We start from the raw sequence: 24,405 nt of genomic DNA on the forward strand, positions 1-24,405 counted from the left end.
CGCAAACTGGTTCTAATAAAAGAAAAAAAGACTAAATGAACACTAAAACTACTACTCTTGATACTGCGTACTTTATGGATGACATTCTTAAACATAAAGAAAGATTAAACTGAAGGAAACTTGCAGATGTTCAGGACATGCACCCATGCACCCATTTATTCTGCTCCTTATGTACGTAATTCTAAAAAATGTTTTTTGTTTGTTTTCTTAAAAAATAGGTCAATGGTTGACCGCTTTGTCTTTTTCATTTAAGATGCAGGTTTGTTGTAGCCTGTTCTTTCCATGCTTCAATCATTTTTGCACATTGTATTCTTAAAGCCTGACAACAGTGTAGACCTGAAGCGATTAAATGTGTTGCATTGATTATTGAAACTATCAACTAATTTGGCAATCCTAATGCCGTCGCCTTAAATTACAGCCCACTCAGAGCAGCAATTAATCCAAGATTTTACAAGAAAAAGCAAGGAAATTTAATATAAAAAAAAACTTGTCTTCAAATATTCTACATCCAGAACTCAAGTGGCAAAGCTTTAGCTTTACCTTTTTAAAAATCAATGAAAAAAAATCTCATTAAGCAGCCTTTGCTAGCTGATAATTAATTGATTAATCTAAAAAGTTGTTTGCTCAAAACATCTCAATTTAGAATAATCAATGCATTAAAAAGTTATATTGGTCGACAGCTGTCACCCCACAACAATTTAAATATCTTCTTTAAATCATTATTAATCATAAAAATGTGTAGAGACTATGTACATTTAAGTCGCTCCGTATCGGTGAATAAGCCCTAAAGATTTTTACAGTTGGAGGTTGACTTCCACAAAACACCAAACAGCTGAATGATTACCATTTGATTGGCTCATCACCCTGACTTGGTATCACTCAGTTTTACAGAGAGGAAGATTTCACATACAAAAGATGTTTTTTATTTGGTTTTTCTGGCATTTCTTTACTGTGAACCTTCTTGCATAATAATATGAAGTAAGGGCTTTCTGATTTCTAGAAGGGTTTTCATTTATACTGCTATGTGGCAGTGATTTTTATATTTTAATTTATTTTTCTTATCTCAAATTAAAATTTCCAAATCGATAGAATGAGCACATTGCACCTTTTTAAAAGCCTATGAACCAGCTTAGAAAAGTTCCATAGGTTTAACATTGAAATATATTCCCCTTTTCCCTATGGCCAAAAAACCCGTTGAAACCTGGAAACGCACTACTTTGAGTCTCAGTGGGAACAGCTCACTGATGCTTGTCTACCCGGGTCAAACGTCTCGGCAGGCCACCCTCGCTAAAACCGGCTTGGATCGGCATGCTGTAGGAACACTAGAGCTGGGTTTACCTGCTACATTACCTGACAGTATTGAGCGTAACTTAAGGTCGTCAACACACCGTGCCAGTCGCTTCTGATCTAGCAAGCCGATACAACTCTGTTTACATTTGAGGGAGGGATTAGGACAGATAAGAGAGAAACAATAAAGCCCACTGACTACACCCTGGCTTCCTTAACATGTTGCTCTCCATTGTTTACTTTCCTGATTTCTGACTCTGACATCATCAATGCTAACCCAGCGTGATGGTGTCACCAGACACGCAGCCGCAGGAGGAAAGAGGCCATGGAGGTGCCAGCGTGTTGTTAGACCCAGCTTTTTTTGCCACTGGGAAGGGAGCCAAAGGCCAGTTGTTACCCGGTCAACCCAGATTTGAAAAATCTGCATTAACCTGATATTTTCACTGGTAAAGGGGCTAAGTCATGAAGTGGTGTTGAAATGCTGTGAAACATTACCTTTAATTCTAATAAAGACTTTCACTTTTCAGTGTCATCAGCTGTCATTGAGGAGAGTGTTTTAAAGTAGCCTCTGAACCTTTAGGTTGTCTGGTTGTTGAGCTGTTACAAGTTAACAGACTGTGTGGTCTCTCCGTCACAACCTACTGCATAACTGTACACTGTGTCAGAGCGTTTCTGGGTCTATGCCACACAGTGTTTATAGCTTCGCCCAGGTTGAGGTTGACAGGCTTAATAAGTCTGACCACTTTCACTGCTTGATCCTTTAAAGGCTTTGCAGCCAAGAATGACTGGATTGTCATCATGTGGCATGCATTCCCCTTATTGAGTCTGTCTGCCCCTTAATCATGCAGCTTTGTGAGAGGAGTGTTACAATACAGTAAAGCAGATAGAGGTTTCATTTCAGATCTTTAACTCTTTTTGTTGAATTTGCAGTTAATCGAAACAAACATCATCCCAGTATGTGTTCTATTCATTTTTTCTTACTTATTGGAAGTGATTTCAGTCATAATGTCTTGCATTTGGTATTGAATGATTGTATTTTATCCTCATGTTCCAGATGCCCCCTCCACTGAGCAGCAGGAACTGTTCACCCAGAAACTCCAGCAGTGTTGCACGCTTTTTGACTTTCTGGACTCCGTGACAGACCTGAAGAGCAAGGAGGTGAAGAGGGCCACCCTGACCGAACTAGTGGACTACGTTTCCACCAACAGAGGTGTGCTGGTTGAGAATGCATACCCAGAGATCACAAACATGGTAAGGATGCACTTCTGTGTTTAAACTGCTTTTAATGTCCCCATAAATTCAGGAATTAAACAGCCAAATGAGCCAGTTAACTACAACAACCAGAGCTGATCATTTAATTGTTTGTAATTCCCTTTGTGCTTGAGGAAGATTACAGAAGCGGGGGCTGATCTTGTGTCTAGACAGAGAAGGAAGTGTCACCTTTACAACAGACTCATGCTAGCAGCCTCAGGCTAAAATCTATACCTTTTCATTTTAAGGCCGCTTTGTCACCTTTGCATCATTGTTTTTATTCATCTCCCATGGTTTAACACGTGAAACTTTTGAACAGTTTATAAAACTAGGTCAAATATATTTACCCTTATCAGTAGGGTTTCTTTCAGTTTATAATTTAAAGGCAAATAACGGGAAACTGTAGGAGCTATCAGAATTTGAAGTATACCAATGATCTTTTTTTTTTTTTTAATTGAGATCCCAGCAGGGCTACAGTAATATGCACCATTTTGGGTCTGGTGATAAGCATATCGATTGTGCAGGAGTCCTGTTACACAATGCAAAGCTCTACAGCTCTTCCAGAACCCGCTAAAGTATCTTTGACCAGTCCAGTGTAGGTATGAGTCGGTAACTGTTGCCCTGTGAGTCGCCTGATGTTCCTCCCACGGTGCGATAATGACTCATCTGTGCAGCCTTTAGAAGACAGCACACACACTGCTGCAGTGATTCACTCTACACTGGAGATTATAATGATGGATGCAGCTGAGCGTAGCCTCAGCTGAGTCAAGGAGTCTTTAGATTACTGAAGGATTGTAGGCAGTAATTCATGTCATGCTCTGCAACGATTGATTTGGGATTCTGTGTCATTGTGTGGAATGTTTTACTGAGTGTTGCGTCGCCTTTTTACAGCCAATGAACGCATTTGTACCTTTTGAACTTTTAAGTTTGCTGCATTAGCACAATAAACTTTAATTTTTCTAATTGGGATTTTATTGTTAGACCAACATTGTTGACCTAATTGTAAAGTTAAAGGAAAAGGATACATTGTTCACTTAATCTCTCCTTTATTTTTATACTTTTGTATACAGCCTACTTTAACATACTTGAATGAAATCCATGTACCTAGATGCCTTCTGAAGTTTTTACAGGTGAGGCATAAACAAATAGCTCAAACTGGTTCAGAGATATTTATCATCTTTGTTATTGGTGAAATGCTGCTGCATATGAGAGAAAAACACGAGCTGAAGCCGGATTCAGGATCCCGTACTTGCAATGCTCACAGCCCCTGAATGAGCTCAGACTAACGGCAGCTGCAGTTACAGAAAGCTGGCTTGTTGATGGCTCTCAGTGATGCCCTATGTTTGGCCTCACACGACAATGAAGAGATAATTGCTGTAAGTGCTGCCCAACATTCTGCTGCAGAGAAAAAAAAAATGCTTTGATCACTACAGTTATCAGACGGCAACGTTTCCCATCCATATAAAGGGAGGTTTCATTTACTTTCTGTATAATCAGAGACATGAGACGAAATCCTTTACGTCAGTATATCATGTTTTCTTCCCCTTTTGCTGCGGCTCAGCTCGCTACTCGCTCTCTGTTGTTCCTTCCTCTCCTGGTTTCCTGCACGCCCAGTTGCTTGGTGTTGGTTGTTATCACCCATAGGCAGACACAGCTTCATCTCCCCATCCTCTGTGAACCTGCTCAAGTTTTATCTGCAGCTCTAACACTCGGGTACAGTCTGTTCTAAAATCCTCCTACATGACTTTCACGCATAAATGTTTCCTTTTTACCCTCTTGAAAATATCTTGCTCGCCTTCCATGTTTACCATCCTCCCACACTGTTTTCTCTTGTTTTGTCCAACTGTTTGTATTTTCAATAATGTAGAGTCAGAAGTGTAGCTGATGATTGTGTGGATTATGTTAGCTGCTGTGGTGTGTTGATGATAAAATTATATTAGGAAAAATTTAATAATCTTTAAATGATGCCCTTCTACACAACTCTGTGCTAAAGTATTCATACCCCTGGAACGGTTTGCCTAAATTCATCCACATTATGACTATTTGATTTTATATGATGGACCAACACAAAGTAGCACATAAAACAAAAAAAATGAAACACACTCATTGTAATACTTTGAAATTTTACATTTTTTCATGTTGAATCTAGCCTTTTAAACAAACTAAACTGGTCTGACCATCTGCACAGATGACAGCACTTTTGTCTCCATTAGTAAAAGAATGCTCTAAGGAATGATTTTACAATTTGTATGCCGTCTGAGAATCTGGTAGAGCGAGCAGAACATTCTACGATGTCAAACTCTACGACAAAACCACACAGTATAAAAGTTTACAGCTAAAGATGTATCTGCTGTTCTTGCACATGCCGCATCGGAACCTATCGCTCTGATGCGACCTGGAAGTAAAGTCAGTGAAGAGAAACATTAACTTGTTTGCACATGCATGAGCTCAGGATCACCTCAACAGAGTTGAGTGAATTTCAAACATGTTTGATTTTCATCGGTACGTACAATTCACGATCAGGAGGCTGTCGTGAAAAGCTAATTGTCTCTTATCATCTGTATGCTACAGGAGGCATGATGAAGCTGACACTCGGCCCGATCTAAAATTATTCTTGCAAGACACAAAAATTAGCCCAAAACGGGCAAAAAATCTTCCAGTGTATGCCCGCCCTTACAAGCTATTGTAAAGTCTCAAAAGTCTTACTGTTTCAGCTACATGATTGCAGATGCAGACCTTGCAGAGATATCCTTAAATCTCCTTTGGGAATAAAAACTCTAGGGCAAGATTTAGAATTAATTTGGCCCAACATTGCTGAGCAATTTGTGGCATGGATTAGGGTTACAATTTCTTTTCCTAGAGTTGTGGTAAATTAATAGAAAACATTGTTTGGTTTAAGAGATAATTAACCTGGAGTGTATACATATATATATTTTTATGAACCACACATAACATATGATGTACAATGGGTAGTTTACTCTCCCATTTCAGCAGTGAATCCACAGGTGGTGGTGAACTTTTAATGACTTTCTGACTCGACATTTGTGGAGATTTATCTATGAAATTACCTACCTAAACATTTATTATGCAACAAACGCAAACCATTAGTGATTAAGAGTCGGTGATTGTATGGATGGTTGATGGTAATGGATGGCGTTTTATTTAACCCAGAAACAGCTGCACTGTTCTGACTTTTACAAAATAAAAGGACTGCACACAATGTAATAAGAGCTCAGTGTCGTTAATACAGGAGAGCCGACTGTCCGATATGTCCTTGAAGGATGAATAAAACTAAACCTCCCACCATTCCTTTGAGATCATCAAAGCTGGATTATCTGAATGTCAAAGTAATATGGGCATTCTTCCTGAGTTAATATTCATCAGAACAGAACAGCTTGTAATGTCACAATACCCTTAAATCCAGTTGAAGCTGCAATGAATGAATATCAGATAAAATAGATATTCGTTACGCTTTTTAACTTTTTTATATTTCAGCTTCTTGAATAATCCACTTCATAAATGATGCGCATGTTTGGGTGCAATTTTGCAATCAGCCTGTAAGCTTTGTTATGTTGCTAAGAAACTAAAGCAGCTGTGCTCAGAAACGGATGTTACAGGACATGGCAGAGACCTTCTCTGTTCTCTTAAGGCCAGGTCTTAGTTGTGTAGTCATAAGATGAGGTTATCAAAGCTGAAAAGATGCTATCAGTTGTCGCCACACGGTCCTCACGCGTCCTCACGCACTTCATATCCCAGCTGAAATTGTTACATACAGTCATTAGAAAAAAATATTCACCCTATTTGTACTTTAATGCATTTAGAAAATGGCACAAACTAAAATGTACCGAAGCCATACAGATAATTCAAGATGAATTGTATTTAATCTATGGTATATTTGGTACAAAATTTTTATTTTTTGTTTTTAAATGTGCTGTTTAGTTTTTGTCAGAAGCCATAAAGAGGACAGAGTCGACATGAGGAGAAAGGGCTCTGGTCAGACAAAGTAAAGCCTTGAACTCTGGCTGACCTGTAAAGAGCTGTGTTGCTAAAAACCCACCACTGAACTTTACCCTGAATTCATCATCACCTATGATAAAACACGCTGTGAGCATTACGCTGTAGGGATGCATTTATTCATATTCGGGGAAGCTGATTGGATTTGGGGAATGCGAGTGAAGAAAATGTTCACTTTCCAACATTTCTTTTCTTCATTAGAATTATGAGCTGCGTTCTTAATAAAAAAAATACATTAGCTTCACTAAACTGGGATATTTATCAGGCTATGAAAGTTTTTTCTTTGCAAGGCACTGTCGATGTCTTTAGTCGGTTCACAACTTTGTTCTACTGTGGCACGTAAACTGCATCAGATATGAAAAAATTTAGTAGATAATAGCCCACACTTTGCAAGAGGAGCCTCCATAGTGGATACTGAAGTTGTTTGTTGTTGGATGATTTGTGTTCCCAATTTATCACCCCATCTGTCAGAATTAGAATTTTAATACAATCAGTTTCACACTTTAAGTTTCATTAAAGTGTAGAAGCTGGTTTCATTAGTAGAGGGTTATTAGGACAATGTAAAAGTTTTAGTTGGGGCTGCCAGCTGCTACAGTTTTGTTTTTTTGGTGCACAGTTTGTTGAGGTTTGAAATTCCTATGTCCCCCTCCTCGCCCATTAGCGTCAGCTGAATTTTCCAGCTGCCAATACTTAATTTGATGTTGCCTTTATCACTTGAGCTTGTGTTTGTGCATCCAATCACATAACACTGGCTTTTCCAGCTCCCTGCTGTGTGTTTGTGTGCGTTTCACTCTCAAATTTACCCTAGCTAAAAATAACAATAGGGGGATAGAGGTGGCAGTGACCTGTCTACTGGTATTGTCTCTGTTGCAGAATTTTAATGAGTTGTGGCAGATGCAGTCTCTAATGGTTTATTAATCATCTTTCTGTTTCAGTCATCATTTTGTTATTATATAATCAGGTGTTTCACTTCTGAAGGTAACAGACTGAATTTGCATCTTTTTTTTTTTTTTTTTTTCTTCTTCTCTTAAAGGTGCAGTAGGAGATCTTTTCTGACGCATTTTATACTATGTGGCTTAAAGATCTCCCCAGTCTCATAGCAAGCAGTGAAATAGAAGGTCCGGAAGTTAAACTAAAATAAACGGTCCCTGCTACAATGAGAAATCAATGAATAACCCACCAGTCACAAAAGACGGTCCGTTGTACACGATTGGTTCCTGACACATCAATCATGGTCGTCTGCTTGTCCCTCCCCCTTCTGCACGTACCCTGACACATGAACGATTCGACCCCCCAATGCTCATGCAGGACGCCATGGCTGCAGGTTGGCCACTCTTATGCTACGTTCACACCTAAAGCAGCAAGAGCAGCAAAAACATGGGCGATGCTTCATTTTTGATGCTTGTACAAGTTTAGTTCTGATGCGCGGCTGAAGCATCTCTTCTGCTCTTGCTGCTAGGTGGAAAAAGTGGGTGGAGCTACCTTATCCTTTCTTTGCCTATTACAATGGCGGCTATATTTGCTGTGATGAGTGAGTAAAAAGTATTTTGAATCTTGAAGTGGGGAAAGTCCACCTGAAAACATGGTCAGTGCAGTCGGTTCATCCAGATTACCATTCTGCCTTCAAATATTATTTCAGTCGGAGCCACTCAGACCCCAGTACACTGGCGGTGCGCTGTCACTAGGAATCCCATTCAACAGCAGCCTGTGGCCCATTCGCCTCTTCGCGGTTTGCCACAGCGGCTGGAAGGTGTTTTTCATGTACATAATCCAACCTGCAGGCACCAGGATAATAAAAGCGAACATGTTTTGCCGGCAAATTTTGGCATTTTAAGTTAATTTAGACGTTAATAAACTGTTTCAGAGGAGTGATCATAGCGCTCTGCATCATCAGGGCTGTCCTTCTCCCTGCCAGCTCCGTGCAACGCGCCGCTTCAGCTCTAGTCGTGCTGCAGACAGCATGTGCGTTCATGTGTTTTGAAGGCGTAGTTTCGAGGGGTGGTCTGAAGGGAGAGGCATGGTTGTGTATGTTCACAAATATAGCTTACTTGAACCGTTTTTTCCAAGATCTCCTACAGCACCTTTAAACCTTCTCAGGGGTATTTGCTTGCAGGGCAAGTTTACACCAAAAATGCATGAAAATAGACAGTTTAAACTTTAACTATGTGCAGAGAAAGTCTTTTATACTATATTAAAGCATGCATGGCACTGCAGCTGCGTTGATTGGAATTCTTATACAGTCTTACCAAAGCATATAAACACAAACTTACAATAAAACATCAGATTTTTAAAAACTTGACAGAGAAAATGAAAGCCAGCCCATCGGCAGTGTTTCACCAAATGCTCTGTGCTTTGTTGATTAAAAGTAAATTAACTCTATACTGTCTGACATGGAAAAGGAAACATTTCAGGAGAGACTCTGTGTTCAAAGATGAGATTTGAAGAATAAATAAACCCCTAATTTATTTGACTTTTTCTGGATTAATATAAAACCATTTCACCCACTAAAGGAAAATGATAAGTTGAGTAATTCACTCACTGTTTGTCTGTGTGTGCTTGTAGCCTTTTCCTTATGTTTTATTTTTTTATATTCAATTTGTGTTCTAACTGAAATGTTTATCATTATTATTGATGGTAACTAAGAAGACCAACGTCAGTTATGGAGTTAATGCAAAGCTAAGATAGTGTTAGAAGTGAGAAGGACAAGGAAGCGACAAATGAGGGAAAAGAGGACGATGAGAAGCTGGTGGAGGCAGGAAGCTTCAAAAACGGTGCCAGGCAGTGGCAGCTGCTGCATATCTGAAACTGAGTCACGTATTGTATAAAAATGTAGAAATGCATCACTATAACTGGTGAAAATAGCTGTTGTGAAGCGCTCTGATATATTAAACTCCAGAAACCACAGCAGGAGTTCAGCACAAGATGACTCTTCTGACTGAATTAACACTTTTGCTCTCGAATCATTAGTGAAAGCCTCCTCTCTGTCTGGCCACTGTCAGTGAAATATCCTTAAGTATGTTGGCCAATCAGCATTGAGCAGCCAACTTCAGGACCCACCCCTTCTCCATAGACCCCCTAAGAGGCTGGGCATCACTGGAAGTGATGTATTTTGGCCTGTTATCCAATCGGGGCTCTACTTTCTAACTGCTTACCTCAATAGACCAAGGCTCAAAGCTCACAGGACTTCCTCGTAGTGGCTGACAGGCAGCGTCCTGCTGCTCCAAGGCAGAGCGGAGATCACATCCGAGAGCAGAATAAACAGCTGATTAATGCCCAAATACTGATTAAATCAGGTGCATATTCAATGAAGTTTAATGACTAGATTTATTTAACCAATAATTTAATGAAATTTACAGGGATATTTTAACCTCCCTGGTATTCAATGAGAAATCACCACTGGTGCCATATAAAGTTTCAGGTTCTTGCATAGAAGTATTTTAATGGCAGGTATCCATCCCAGCCCCTGTATGTATCTCACCATGTATCGCTGTCATTTGAACGCAGCTAAATGCAATTTCTCTGGAGTCTACAGTGAGGAAATTGGGGGCAACACAAGAGGCAGTCCTCTGACTAGCTTTCAAAGGTTTTAATTTATTTCTTTTAAAATTTAGCCTAAACCTTCTGATTTACACCCCCTTCCTTGGAACACTTTTTAGGATTAATTATTTATTGTTTTCAATCAGTTGTTTAATTACATAAAAACCGATATTGACCCAATACAATATTAGTAAGAATCATAAAAGCTTTCTACTTTATACTGCAGAATGTTGGAAATGGCTTAAACTAGTAATATTACTAAAAAGGGAATAGAAGTGAACAATAAAAGGTATGAAAACAATTGACCTATGTAAATTAAGCAATGACTTACAGAAACTGTTGATGGAAGCAGAGTGTTTCTATCGGCTTGAAAATACTGAAGATTTTAGATGCTTAATAAAAATGTTTCATTGCTAGCTGTTTCTATAGTATCCCATTTATTAGTTTATAAGTAGAATGGGTTTTTTTTGTGTGTTTTTTTTTTTTTTTTTTAAATGCCTCTAAAACTGATTTCTATTCACATAGCTATTTGTTGCCATGGAGATTAATGAGGCTGTCAGTCATGCACTTTTTTTAAAGGATTTTTTTGATTGCAGTTACAGAAACGACACAATGAGATAAACTGGCTCCAGTAAACTGTAACTACACAATGTAAGCACAATGTACTTATTGCAGACACACTGGATTTTTAGTCACATTACATTTAATTAGTGTAACACACTGCCTTCTCAGTCCAGCCTTTTAGATGGTGGTAAAGCTCTTAAAGTGGGTTTGCCACCACATGAAAGGGGAGGGGAGAGTAGCAGCTAACATGGAAAACCATGCATGCAAGTTGAAAAAGAATTTCTCTACTCAGTAGTAAAGTCTCTCACAATGCACTGCAGACAAGAATCCATTTAAGACCACGGAAATAATGAATCTCAGAAGCCGAAAACGTGCTTTCAGAGGATAAATAAAAAAAGAAATTTTGTTTCATTTTGTTTGTTTGGGGTGGGGGGGCATAATTTTTGATTTTTGGCATAATCACACATTTCGGCAGCCTGGATTTTAATGAGGGCTACCTGCTTACATTTTGCATTTATATAGGAAACCATATACTGTTGTCTTCAAACTTCACTATTATGAATTACTTTGTATTTGATGTCATAACAAATCCAATTGAAATTCAGGGGACTGTAGTTTTTGTACCAGTTTTTAGACAAACATTATCACAAGTACCATCTGTGTCAGATGTTTGACACATGCAAATGGACTGTAAGCAAATTCATTTAGAACCTCACCACACTACGGTACAGTATGCGGTTTATAAACATAGTGTCTGGTGTAGCAGGGCTGGTAGGCATCACTGCTGTAGAAACAGAGTTTGAATATCTGTAGAAAATCTCCATTAGAGGTGGGCATTATGGCTGCAGGGTAATTACAGAGCCAGTGAAACAAATGGAACAAAAACATCCCTTACTGGGCTCAGATGTGTACACTGGGGAGGATACATGGCACATAAATAAAGATCTACTCTGCAGTTTATCCTGAGAAAAGTAGCAGTGTTATTTTAAACTTTTAAAGTGATTTAAAAAATGGTTTCCCAATTTATTTTATTGTTTTTCATGCAGATTAGCACCAACATCTTCCGGGCTCTTCCACCAAGCGACAATCCAGATTTTGACCCAGAAGAAGATGAGCCCACTTTAGAGGCTGCATGGCCTCACATCCAAGTAAGGTTTCTTGACCTATGCTCAAAATAAAAATTCTAGTTGTGTTAAGGCCTGATGGAAGTGTTTATTTCTGTATATTTTCTTTTTCCCGCTGCAGCTGGTCTACGAGTTTCTGCTTCGCTTCTTAGAGAATCCAGACTTCCAGCCCAGCATTGCAAAGCGATACATTGATCAGAGGTTTGTCCTGCAGGTAGGTGTCCTTCTCCATAATGTTTTGCATAGCTAATTTATTGCATCACATTGTTTTACAAACCTATTTTACAGCCTTGACATATAAAACTAGGCTCAAGGTAAGAGATTTGAATCCGGATTAGATCAAGACACTTTGTTAATGAATCAGACGTGCTGTTGTAAACTCTTCTTCATATGTTCACGATCGGCACCCAGCTAATCCAGGAATGCTCCTCGTCTTGTAGCAGTTGCTAACAGGCATTATAAGGTCTGGAATGTCAGCCAGGCCACATCCGAGGTGCCTGGTCTTACTTTCCATGATGTGAGTGAGTCGTTCGGGAGCTTTAAATAGCTGCTTGTTGTTTACTTTTTAGGGGAAGAGAAGAAGAGTGTGGTCCATCACTGGCTGGCAATAAAAGGCAGTTAGAAATGGCCTGATTAACTTCAATTATCATAAAACAGAACTTTTCCACTGAGTTGAGCCACAGCCAGAGAAAAAAAAAAAAGCAGGAGTCTTGATGGCTTTCTTTGCAGCTTCTCGTGTCCGTTTTTGTGCTCTTCCAGTTTAATGGGTTTATTTAATATTTTTGGTTATGCTGGATCAACTGCTGCTTAGCTTAAGAAAAATAACCATATGTTGAACATATGCTTGAGTGTGTTGTCAGGCTGTATTTTAGGGTTGTTATGTTTTTTTTCTTTTTAGCATTGCTGTTTCTGTGTTGCCATGGGGGACCTCAATTTGTGGTTTAGCATAATGAGAGTTTTTTCCCCCCCAGAAGCTTATACACATTTAGAGTAAAACCCACATCTGGTGCACAGTATTTTATTACTTTATTATTTTTTTCTGGTTAAGCTGTAAATAAAAAAAAAAAAGAAAAACTAAATAAGGATGTAAAGTGGTTGATTTGTATCTCATGGACGTCTATACATTTGATGTGGTTCACATAAAATGTGCATCCTTTTTTATTTGTATTTCAAACTTATTCCAAAATTGGAGTCAAAAAACACATTTTTGTCCCCGAAGGACTATAAAACAAATCTGCAGCTTATCTTTCTGTGTTAATGCAGTTTGCACATTTTGTTTAAAAGGCGGCAGTTTATTCAGGCTATTTCACAGGACGAAGCTGCTGTGTCACTGTCCTCCAGAGACTTTTAGTACGAGCGTGTGGCTCTTTTGTTAGTCATATAAAACAGTGCAGGCTGTGTGCATATATTGGATTATGTAATGAATATAGATTGAGTAAAGTTTGATAATAGGCGTCTGTAGTGAGATGATTAGCCATGTGCTACACTAAACAATGTCCACCTACACAGTGTCCCCAGTCAATATAAAGCATTTATTTATGACCACAGATCAATGTTTGGGGACATTACTTTCCCCCAATTCAGTGCTCGAGTTTTTCCTCTCCTTGGTATAATTACATGTTTGCCAGCTCATTTTGTGCTGCTTGATCATTCTGGCTGTTGCTGAGTATATGGAGAGCGATAAACTGGCTCCAGTAAACTGTAGCTAACCCATCACTAACTGTTCACCTTGTGTGCCTTCTTCTGGGGACTTTTTTTTTCTGACGGCAGGCTTCTGTTCTATTCAGACAGGCTTCTCTCTGATTTTAGGGGTTTCTGCTTACCAGACAAAGAAAATCTATATTTTTATACAGCTTGTTGCTTCATGATATTGGCAGAATATGTGCTGGTGTTAGAATAAGATCATTTTGCATCCTATTTGGAGAAAATTCCGCTTCACTCGACAAAATGAATCTGAAGCTAAAAAAAAAACCTCTCATTATACTTGTTAAGTTGTATCAGATTAGCTGAAATATTATCTCTTATTTAACTTTTTTTTCAAACTGTTTTTTTATCAGGAAAGTAAGCATGAGGGTGAAGGCTTTAGAAGCCACCATCGACTGACTGTTTAATTTGACTTTGTCCGCCCAGTGTCAGTAAGAGCCTGAGGATTTGGACACAAATAGAAAGCAGCTCCACCATTAGAAAGTCATTTCAGTGACTATTTCCTACAGTCATAATTCTATGAGCCTGTGCAGAAATTAAAGCATCTTAGCTTTTCTTTCTAAGAATTGTCATCAGCTGTTTGTTGCGTGACAACTGTGCCAATGAGTTTGCTGAGAACCTGCGTCCTTGTGCAACCCTTTGATTGAATATTGATGTCCCCTTTAGGCAAAACCAGCACACCCTTATTATTCTGTCTGCCTCCATTTCATAAAACAGACAAGTCCACACCTCATTTAAATATTATTGATCAGCTTTAGTGCTGGTGTGAGTGGTTATGTAATTCTTGACAGTCTACTGGAAGTGAATAATAAAAGCTGTAACTATGAGTGATGGATCCATCAACCCTTTGTTAGCTTTGACACATAGCAAAATGTTCTGCTTATACTTCTGTATTTGTAAGGATGCACCGATGCACACCTTAATTCAGATATCTGTCGATATGTTTTCCTGACCAGAAGAACTTGTAACTTTGTCTATTGAGAAAGATTAGCAAATGCATCAAATATGCATGAAGATACTTGTCTGTTTTTTTTAGTGAAAGGAATGCCAACTTTTCTAAGTTTATTTCCTAAAGTGATAGTCCTTGTTTGGGACTCAACATTGCAAGAATGAAGACCCCTTTACCCCCAGTTTGAACTAGCAACGTAGGGTGTATATAATATACTGTTTTGCAAAGGTAATTGAGATTTGACTGGAGTAATTTTTTTTTTTTTTTATAAAATTGGAAAGGTGCACACCACAAAATAAAATCCAATGCATCTAATTGCCAATACCTTTTTTAAATGTAGTTTTCCTATACTGAATTTGATCAAAGCATAAACTCATCCATCTTGTGGGGAAATCCAGGGACCCACTGTCCAAATGGTCTGGAATGAATTTTTTTTTTTTTTTTTTTTATTGCCCAAAAGATGGTAGCACATGAACTTTCAATTTGTAATTCCAGACATTATTCCCTGTTCTTTTGTCTTTAAAGTATTTAAATGTAATTATTTCATCAGTGGCTCAATTTATCCATCATACTTTCACCCCTAAGCTCGTTCATGAGTTTTTCCATCCGTCTGTCTTTTAATCATCTATGTGTCAAGCTAAATGTTTGTCCCCGCCTCCACCAATCCATTCATTCACCAGTTATTCCATTCATCTGTCCATCCATCTGTTAATACATTCATTTCTGCAGTCATTCCTGCAAATCATTCATCATGTCATTCCTGAGGTTGATGCTCAAATCAACGTGCTTTTCCATTATTCCTCATTGTTTGATATTTTATATCTTCATAGTGAACTTTTAAACCACTGTAAACAGCTCAAAAAATGACATAAATAGTAACTTTAGTCTGGATTTTGCAGACAGGATGCATTTTTGACCAGTGTATTAAACCTGGACGGTGTCCCGTTCATCAGTGTTGGTGAACAAACGTTAACATAAAGATCCAAGAAAAAATGGCCCCTTATAGATTAAGTTTGTGGAGAAGCTTTAACTCTAAACTAGAAGAGATGTTCTCCATCTTAGCTGATCTAAACTTAACCTCGTCTTTTAGTTTAGACTCCACCCATCTGGTCTTCACTGAGCGGCAGCAAATTTACCTATTGTAGAAAAGACCTGCCAAGATCCATGGGAACCTAAACCGCATCAAAGGAGGGAGTCTGTTCAAATGGGAACATGTACAAAAGTTTGACCTACATCCTTATCACCTTGACGACCACTATCCCTCTCAAACTTGATGGCAGCATCATGATCTGATGAAGCCTCTGCCATGGAGTATAATTCTCTTATGCTGATATACATCAGATGATTCTTAGACATTAGTTCTGAATGCATTATTTTCTAAAATCTGTCAAACATTGATTTTAAACTTCACAAGTATTTAGAAAGTCCTCACATCAGATTCTTTTTACCCGTTCCCCCCATCTTGAGATTCACTGCATAGCAATAAGTCATTAGTCGGAGCATGTTGACAAGTCTTTTCCTTGTGTAACTCCACCGCAGCAACACTGTTACAACAGTAAGACACTTGCATCATTAAAAGGCACAGAGCAGCCGAATGGATTTAAATCTGCAGAGTATCAGGGAAAAAAGCCCACAAACATGATGAAGCCCTTTGCTTGGATATAGACTAGAATAAAAATAGGCCGTCACCAAGGTGGCCGTAATAGGCTAGAAGATGAGCAGAGCGCTAAGCTCAGATCCTCACTAAAAGCCACAAACACTACTTTTTTTATTTCAGTGGCTTTGGCTTACCCCAAACTGTATTGTAGTACTGACTCATCACATGTTTCTGTAAATAGCTCCTTAATGCCAGGGGTTTGTAGGCTGCTCACACTGAGGTACATGTACTGTGTGCACGCCAAGTAAGGTGTAAGTGAGCTTGATTGTTCATCTAGAAGCGGTTGCCTCACAGCTGTGTCCATATTGGTAAGCTAAGAGGTTTCCAAGGATGCTTAAGGGGCATCGCGTTATGAAAGAAAGCTCTCTCTCTCTCTCTCCAACAAGTCGATTTATTATACAAGCTAAATACAGTATATATCTGCATATTAAGGGGAGTCAATTTGGGTCATAAGGGGACAGCAATGGCTATTAAATGAAATATGCAATGTCTGGAGATTTTAGCTCACCAGCTGATTAAAAATATTTGTTTGCCTCCAAACAACAAGATGGATTACCAACTAAAGAGATTAAATAATTTAGTTTTCATGAACAACTTTGAATGAATGAGGTTATTAGCATTAAGTTTGGTTGTTTTTCTTTTTTTGTTTTTCTCTGTGCAGCTGCTGGAGCTGTTTGACAGCGAGGACCCGAGGGAGCGGGACTTCCTGAAGACTATTCTCCATCGGATTTACGGAAAATTCCTGGGCTTGCGAGCCTTCATCAGGAAGCAGATCAACAACATCTTTTTGAAGTGAGTTAATCGCAGTCAGGAAACGCTAGTATGTCATGTTTGAAATAAAAGCGCGAATGATAAAAAGATGGTTAAATAATTTCAACAGAATTGCAATTTAAAAAGTGGGTGTTTTGCTTAAACATAACCTTTACTCACCAACGGCACCTTTAAACCAAACAGAATATAACTTGAAGAATACAAAATTATAAACTGCACATTTCCAACATGGTATTTATTAAATGGTGTTAAAAGCACAATGAAAAATATGGCCAAGAGTTTTTGGTGAATCTCTAACTCTGCCCAAATCTAGTCTGTTTGCATACTTATAAGTTCTTGTATTAAGACTTAAAGCTTTAAGTGAGAACCACCTGTGGGGCTCCGGGCCTTTATTGCTCCTGTTGCTGCGTGACGGTGAGCTTTGCATGATTGAGCTAGGGAACACTTGATGTCATATCCAACAGGTGAGGTGGCAAACGGGTGGCTGGCGTTGGCCATCTGCCACAGGGGATAAAAATAGGGCCACAGTTGTCAGGCTCTGTCTGTACATAGCAGCGTCCCACAGACAGATGGAAATGTTTTATCAAGCAGGTGAAGGTGCATTAGGTATACATCATTGATGCTCTTTGTTTTTTTGTTTTTTTCCACAGAGCACTTCCTTTTTTTTTTCTTTTTCCTTTTTCCCCCACGACTGGAATAGTATTGAAAAGATTTGTAGTTTCAGTGGGCAAAACCAAAGTAATAATTTTATCCACAATAATGTTTTTATTTCTGATGTATTTTGGAAACATAATCTGTTAAGCCCTTATATATTTAGACTTCTTAATCAGTTTGACATTAAAGTGCTTTATATTTAATCTATATTTATTCTTTTATAGGTTCATTTATGAAACCGAACACTTTAATGGTGTGGCCGAACTGCTGGAGATTCTCGGAAGGTGAGGATTCTTCTTGAATTATAAAATGTTTCTTTCTTTGCCCTTAGATGACATAAAATAAATGTGTATAAATGATGAAAACTAGTTAAGATGTCTTTATATAAGTAACATCAGTATATATTAGCCTCTGGATACTGTTGGGAAAACAGCCGTTCTGCTGATGGGCTTGTCTTTGTGTTTTCTGTAATCTGGGAAGCTCTGTTTCCTTTGTTTACAGTATCATCAACGGGTTTGCGTTGCCTCTGAAGGCCGAGCACAAGCAGTTTCTGATGAAGGTGCTCATCCCCTTACACACAGCTAAAGGACTGGCCCTTTTTCATGCACAGGTACACAAAATTATGGCAAACTCTGTATTATAGCACCTTCTAGTGGCTCGGAAAGGAAATTACAAGCTGTTTCTCTTTGTGTTCTTTAGCTGGCTTATTGTGTGGTTCAGTTTCTGGAGAAAGATCCCACGCTTACCGAGCCGGTACTGTTTTTATCCTTCCTCCTACTCAAAGCTAACCACACTATACATGTCTGCTGCATAAAATTATTTTATAGCAGTTACTAGAAACCACCCACATGAAACAGCATAAAACCGAACTTCTTCTGGTTTCCAAAGGTGATCCGTGGCCTGTTGAAGTTCTGGCCTAAAACCTGCAGCCAAAAAGAGGTATTCTGCTGCTCTTTATACTCCAATCAGCTATTTTTGTCTCTTGTGTGGTGTCATATTTTTAAAATATTCATCCCGCCTACTCAGGTGATGTTCCTGGGTGAAATAGAGGAGATCCTGGATGTTATAGAACCAACGCAGTTCAAAAAGATCCAGGAACCGTTATTCAAACAGATTGCTCGATGTGTGGCCAACCCACATTTTCAGGTAAGCTCAAAACACATGGATCTTTTCTTTCTTTCAATAAACCTGCCAACAGTGCACAAGCAGAAAATGCATCCCAGCAGAAATGCATAGAATGCAGATAGATCTTTACTCATAAACATAACATTTAAGGTATTTTGATTCATTAAATCTCTTTTATATCAACATCTTTAATGTCGGATGGGATTTAAGTGGAGCCTTCAATGGTTGTTACTGATATTTGCGGCTCATTAGCTTTCCTCAGACTTTGCAAATGACGTGCCCTGATTTTATAAACGTCTTAAAGCAACTTCAAAGTTGAGAACATTGTTGCTTTATAATGACTGCCCCTTTTATTTGAAGAAGGTCGATGTAGTTGCCATCAATAATCACTTTGTATATCTAATGGTCTTTGAAAAAAAAAAAAAAATGTTTCCATCAATCGTTCCGTATGAGCTGCTTGGTGGGTGTTGAATGTGAAGCAAAAGATTGTTTTTAAATAAAGTCAAATCGTTGAGTGGTGGATTAACTATTCAGAAGCTTTGTTTTAGATATTTTGGATATAATTTTCTTAATTTTTCTTAAAGTCATAGCTTCAAAATTTTAATCAAAGTTGTACATTTTTCAAAAATAATACCCCCACAGAGTGTCTAGTCTTTGATAAATGCATTAATTTTGCTAAAAAAATAAGTTTTTTTTTTTTTTTTTTTTAGAAGTCTACAGAAATTTATTGATCTCACAGTTGAGAAATTCACTCGTTAAATCAGTTCAAGTAGACAAAGGAGGAGAAGAAGGTGCCAGAAGGAGGGGAAAAAAAAAAATATATATATATATATATTTATTAAAATACCAAGATGAAGCAGTAAATGCATCTTCTTTCTCGCACCTTGGTTACATTAACATGACCTAAAATAGTTACAGGTTGAATATCAGTTTTGTGGATTTATATTTTTTTTTCACTGAAGTTCCTTCCTACTCTGTCGTCACAGGTAGCTGAGCGAGCGCTGTACTTCTGGAACAACGAGTACATTCTCAGCCTCATCGAGGAGAATATCGACAAGATCCTTCCCATCATGTTCGGCAGCCTGTACAAAATCTCAAAAGAACACTGGAACCAGTACGTACCGCTGCCATAAAGGGTTTATTAGAATGCCAATAACTAGTTCCTGTCATAATGATAATAATAATAAAAAAATAATCAAATTTTTATTCAGACTTGTCTTTGAACAGCCAACATGGTTAGCTTTCCTGCACATAAAACATTTTGCAGCATCTGCCTTAAATCTGTTTACATGAACACAGACAGAGAGACGCCACCAGCACGTGTGACACGCATGGTTAAGAACATGGTTATGTGTTTTTTTTTTTTTTTGTTGTATACAGATACTCGTATGTACATGATGTCCTCAGAGAGATGCTGTCTCTTTGGTGCTTTAGTGCTGCAATGATGCCATGTTATATCTGCTAAAGTGCAGCCAGAATAAATCCTAAAGAAATGCAGTTAATATGCTATTTTAGACATTTTTTTCCCTTGGTTTTTCCAATAGTAGTTCTTTGCTTGATTTGGATGCATTTTTATTATTATATTCTTTTATGATTACAGTAGCTTAACCTTTGCTACCTGGAAACAGGAATCAAAATATCAATCTTCCTCAGAAATCAGATGTACCATCTGTTTTTATTTTTTGTACTTTGCTAATTAATTTTGTTTTGAACATATACATTTTTTAATGATCTAATAATTGAATGTTATTTTTCTATTTCTTTTTGTCACTCTTTTTCTCTAAAGATATTCTCTCAGAAAGTAAATATCCCTAAAACCAAGTTTTTGAAAAATATAAACAGTTTATTTCAGATTATAGAACATAGAAACATTTTCAGCACTCAGAAGGCTGCTTGAGTTCTAAATTTAGCATATTTATATTGAAATGTTTTTTTTTTCTCCTGAAATCAAATATGTAGTGGGGTTTTTTTGTGCAGCTTTCTTTACTTACTGCACCAAGTCAGCCAATGTCTGTGTAGTCCAGTTAAGTTATTAGATCACTAAATTAGTTGATTATTTTAGCAGTGTATTGATAATTTAATCTTATATCTTTCTGCTCTAGTTTTTGTGCGTATTTTAAACATAAAAAATTACTGGATGTTTTTTTTTTTCTGTAATACCCTTTTCATACTAAAAGTGAAATCCACTTGTTTTCTCTATGTTTAAGGATCTTATTTACATTGTAGTATTTCAAAAGTTAAAATCTGTCATAAAACCATCTTAGAAATATAATTACCCCCATCATGCAATATTTCTGAAGCTCTTGATTGTTTCTTGCTCCAGGACAATCGTTGCTTTGGTCTACAATGTTCTGAAGGCACTGATGGAGATGAACTGCCCACTGTTTGATGAGCTCACATCCTCCTACAAAGCAGAAAGGCAAAAGTAAGGAACAAGCAGCACACTTCTGAGGGAGAATTTGGATTTTAAAGTTTTCATTAAATGAAGGGAGCTGGGTTTTAGTCTCAAAATGTACTTCCTTTGGAGCATTGCTTTCCGTACATGTTTTTTGTAAGCTTTAGAAACCTTGATCCAGACTGAAGGTGAGTCTGCAGGAATTACTATTACTATTACTTCCTCTGTTTATATGACAGAAAAATACACATTAATTGCAACTGTTACATAAGCCTTATTTTAAACAAAAATATTTGTCAGAAAGATTAACAACAGATAATATATATTAAGGGGAGAAACCCACAGTTCATCCAGTTTGCAAATTCAGCTTTTGTGGAGGGTAGACTGCCATGCTTGAGTCATTAATCTGCTATATATTTTTCAAATAGATGACTTTATTATATTTTTATTATTCATATTTATTCCTTTTATCTTTTACCAAATTTTATTGATTTGATTGTGTGACTGTTATTTTTACCCATGTTTTAGCTGTTTTGTTTTTATCTACTTTTTTTTTATATATTTTGTTTCAGCAGTGGTTGTTTTTAAGTGCTTAACAAATAATCTCTGATTTGATTGGATAATGTCGATCCATAATGGCTGACAAGACATTTTTATTGCAAAAGAAAACATTTTAGGACAGCGATTAGAGAGGAGAAAAAAAAAATAGATTTTTGTAATATTTCTTCAGTCGGCATTTTTTTGTGTGCAATGAATACAGCAAAGTTTATTGTTGATGATTATAAATGAATAAAATTGCATTATTTTTCAGTGCTTTGAAAAGAGCGTTTTATTGAAGAGCTGATTAGTGAACTGGTTGAATGTTTATCCTAGGGAGAAGATGAAGGAGCAGGAACGTAACGAGCTGTGGAAGAAGCTGGATGAGCTGAAGGTGAGCCGCGCCTCCATGGTCCAGAACAACAGCCATGGAGTCCCTGCTGTCCTCAACAACAACAACAGTAACAACAACAACAATGAAAACCAGGAGAACAGCAACGATGCTGGCGCCATCATGGCAGACAAAGATCCAGATGTTACCGATGCAGCCAGCGGGAGCGCCTCATGTGCCAAATGACAGCGGATGCCAGCTCTTTATTCTGAAGCGCTTCGACTTTTAGGAACGTTGGAGGAGGATTAACAAGGATGTAACACAAATTACACCTCAGCAGTATATGGAATCTTAGCTCCACAAAGAACACCAGCAGTTCTTTGGCAGAAAAAAAGAATATAAATATATAAATAAACATTTCCCCTTGAGATAATTTTTTTGGATGTTACAGTGTGGCTGCCGTATGTTTCTGTCCAATCAGAGCTGTATTCTTCCATGTTTAGTTTCGTAATCGATAATGATTTTTCTTTTTTTTTTTTCTCTCGTGCTTGGTGTATGATACGTGGGAGGAAGAGGAAATAATGACTTGAATTTAAACGTTTCCGACTGCTGCACTTAGAAGATGAAAGAAAAGAGCTGAACAGCTATTTAAAGATGTCTATTTTTAATGTGCTTTTCCTCATCGCTGCCAACACCTGTAGGTGCAAACCTAAGACGAGAAGGGAGCTCGGAAATGTTGGGAGCGTTTTTCTTTGTTTCCGCATATGGGACCAGACCCGGATAAATACAGAGACCCGTATATATATTTATACAGAGACCTGTTTATATGCAGAAAACTGTGTTGCAAGGAGACAACAGTCATGGTCAAAAATTATTTATGATAAATATTATTCCTGAAATCACTCTTCTTTTAATCATGAATTTAAAAATAAGATAAATTAGCTATTTTTTAGGCTATTTTTGTGGTTGCAGATGTTGGTAAACACCTTTTCATTTGGGTGGAAACATGAAGCTAATATATTCACCACCTGAGTTTATACAGGACCTCACACTAAAGTATTAAGAAAGGGCTTTTGATTTTCAAATCCTTTTTTTTTTCTTTAAATAAATAGCTATACATCTTACCTTTATGCCAAGAAATAAAGGCTCTGTCCTGAGAAAAAAAAATCCACCAAATTAAAGCTATAAAGCACACTAATTCATAAACACATGATCTGAGAGGATGCATTATGGGAAAGTTAAAAGTATTAATCAGCAACATAGACAACATTTACCATAATCTGTTTTTTTTTTCCTTTAAAACTTCTAATCTAGAAATGCCAACAAAAAAAAAAAACCTTGAGTGTTTATGAATGTTTTGGATTAAGCAGGAATGGTAAGCACAACATGCCTCTGTATTTCTGCTCTGTGTTTATGGAGTTTGGAGGCCACTTGCAGGGAAACGCCACTCAGCTTCACGTCGCTGTTGTCTAGCGACAGTCTTTGACGGTGGACTGGAGAATTTCCTTTCATCAACCTGACTCTTTACGAAGCTATTTTAAAAAGAAAATCACACCAGAAAACGGTTAAATAAGAAATCTAGAGCATCGATGGCTTTTTGCTTAAAGCCTCTGATCATGGTGTGAAACGTTGACCCCTGACCTCAACAGGTTATAGGAAGGATATTGGAGATTTGGTGTTGAATGGTGTTTCCTCTGAAACTGTTCTGTTCTGTTTCAGTTCATCCGTCGGTCTTCTCTGATGCCTTTCTGTCAGTACAGCATTCCAGCCTCTGTGAACTTTAAAGCAGGGAACCTGTTTTGTATCACAGATACTGTTTAGGTTTCACCATCAAATAAAGTTGACTTTATCTTTCTACTCTAAGAGTTTCTTTTTTTCCTGTGTTGCAGTTTCTAGCAAAGAGCAGCAGAGGGCGCAGTTGTATTTGTACAACATTCATACCTTCCTGCTTTTAGTCATGTGACAACCACAAACCTTAATGAATTTTAGCACGTTATGCGAATATTTTTTAATGAAGTTGAAACAAAGTATGGTTTTCAAAAGCAGAAGTTTGATTTATTTATTTTTCTTTAACTGTTACCTTTCATATCCCCCACATTTCTCATTTATAGACTAGATTTTGACTTTTTTGAGACCATCCAAACATTTAAAGTAACCCATTGTGGCTGTACGTTTAGTCACTGACCTGCTGGTAGGTGAACCTCTGCTTCTATCTAGAGTCTTTCATTTTCTGCAACAGGATTTCTACAAGAGCAGCTCTGCGCTTAGTTTAATCCTCTCATTGCCAGATTAGAGCCTCCCTGTTGAAGACGAGCATCCCACAGCATAATGCAGCCATCCCTGTGTCACACTGAGTGGTTTTCCTTCCCCTTGAATTAAAGCGTGCGTGACGAACAGTTGTCCCGTCAGCACATCCTCCCACCTGGGCTGTGGATCCCTTCAGCTCCTCTAGAGTTACCATGGTCTCAGCCACTGCAGACTTCTCCTTTCTCTGCCTTTTAGTTT

At 37.9% G+C, this 24,405-nt stretch overlaps 1 protein-coding gene across 1 annotated transcript in view; it reads left to right on the top strand.

Moving 5' to 3' along the window:
• The window catches only part of ppp2r5a (protein phosphatase 2, regulatory subunit B', alpha isoform), a 42,614-nt gene extending 18,857 nt beyond the window's left edge, over positions 1-23,757 (top strand). Inside the window, exons 2-13 of the mRNA XM_038291878.1 lie at positions 2,342-2,538; positions 11,700-11,801; positions 11,899-11,991; positions 16,749-16,879; positions 17,737-17,796; positions 18,014-18,122; positions 18,212-18,265; positions 18,401-18,451; positions 18,539-18,658; positions 19,624-19,751; positions 20,961-21,062; positions 21,906-23,757. Coding sequence (XP_038147806.1) covers positions 2,342-2,538; positions 11,700-11,801; positions 11,899-11,991; positions 16,749-16,879; positions 17,737-17,796; positions 18,014-18,122; positions 18,212-18,265; positions 18,401-18,451; positions 18,539-18,658; positions 19,624-19,751; positions 20,961-21,062; positions 21,906-22,146 — 1,388 coding nt within the window. The 3' untranslated portion in view covers positions 22,147-23,757. The remainder of the gene's footprint in view (positions 1-2,341; positions 2,539-11,699; positions 11,802-11,898; positions 11,992-16,748; positions 16,880-17,736; positions 17,797-18,013; positions 18,123-18,211; positions 18,266-18,400; positions 18,452-18,538; positions 18,659-19,623; positions 19,752-20,960; positions 21,063-21,905) is intronic.
• Positions 23,758-24,405: the final 648 nt, after the last annotated feature.

The sequence above is a fragment of the Cyprinodon tularosa genome, unplaced genomic scaffold (genome assembly GCF_016077235.1).
Source record: "Cyprinodon tularosa strain WSP-4 unplaced genomic scaffold, ASM1607723v1 ctg303, whole genome shotgun sequence".
Taxonomy (NCBI): Eukaryota; Metazoa; Chordata; class Actinopteri; order Cyprinodontiformes; family Cyprinodontidae; genus Cyprinodon; species Cyprinodon tularosa.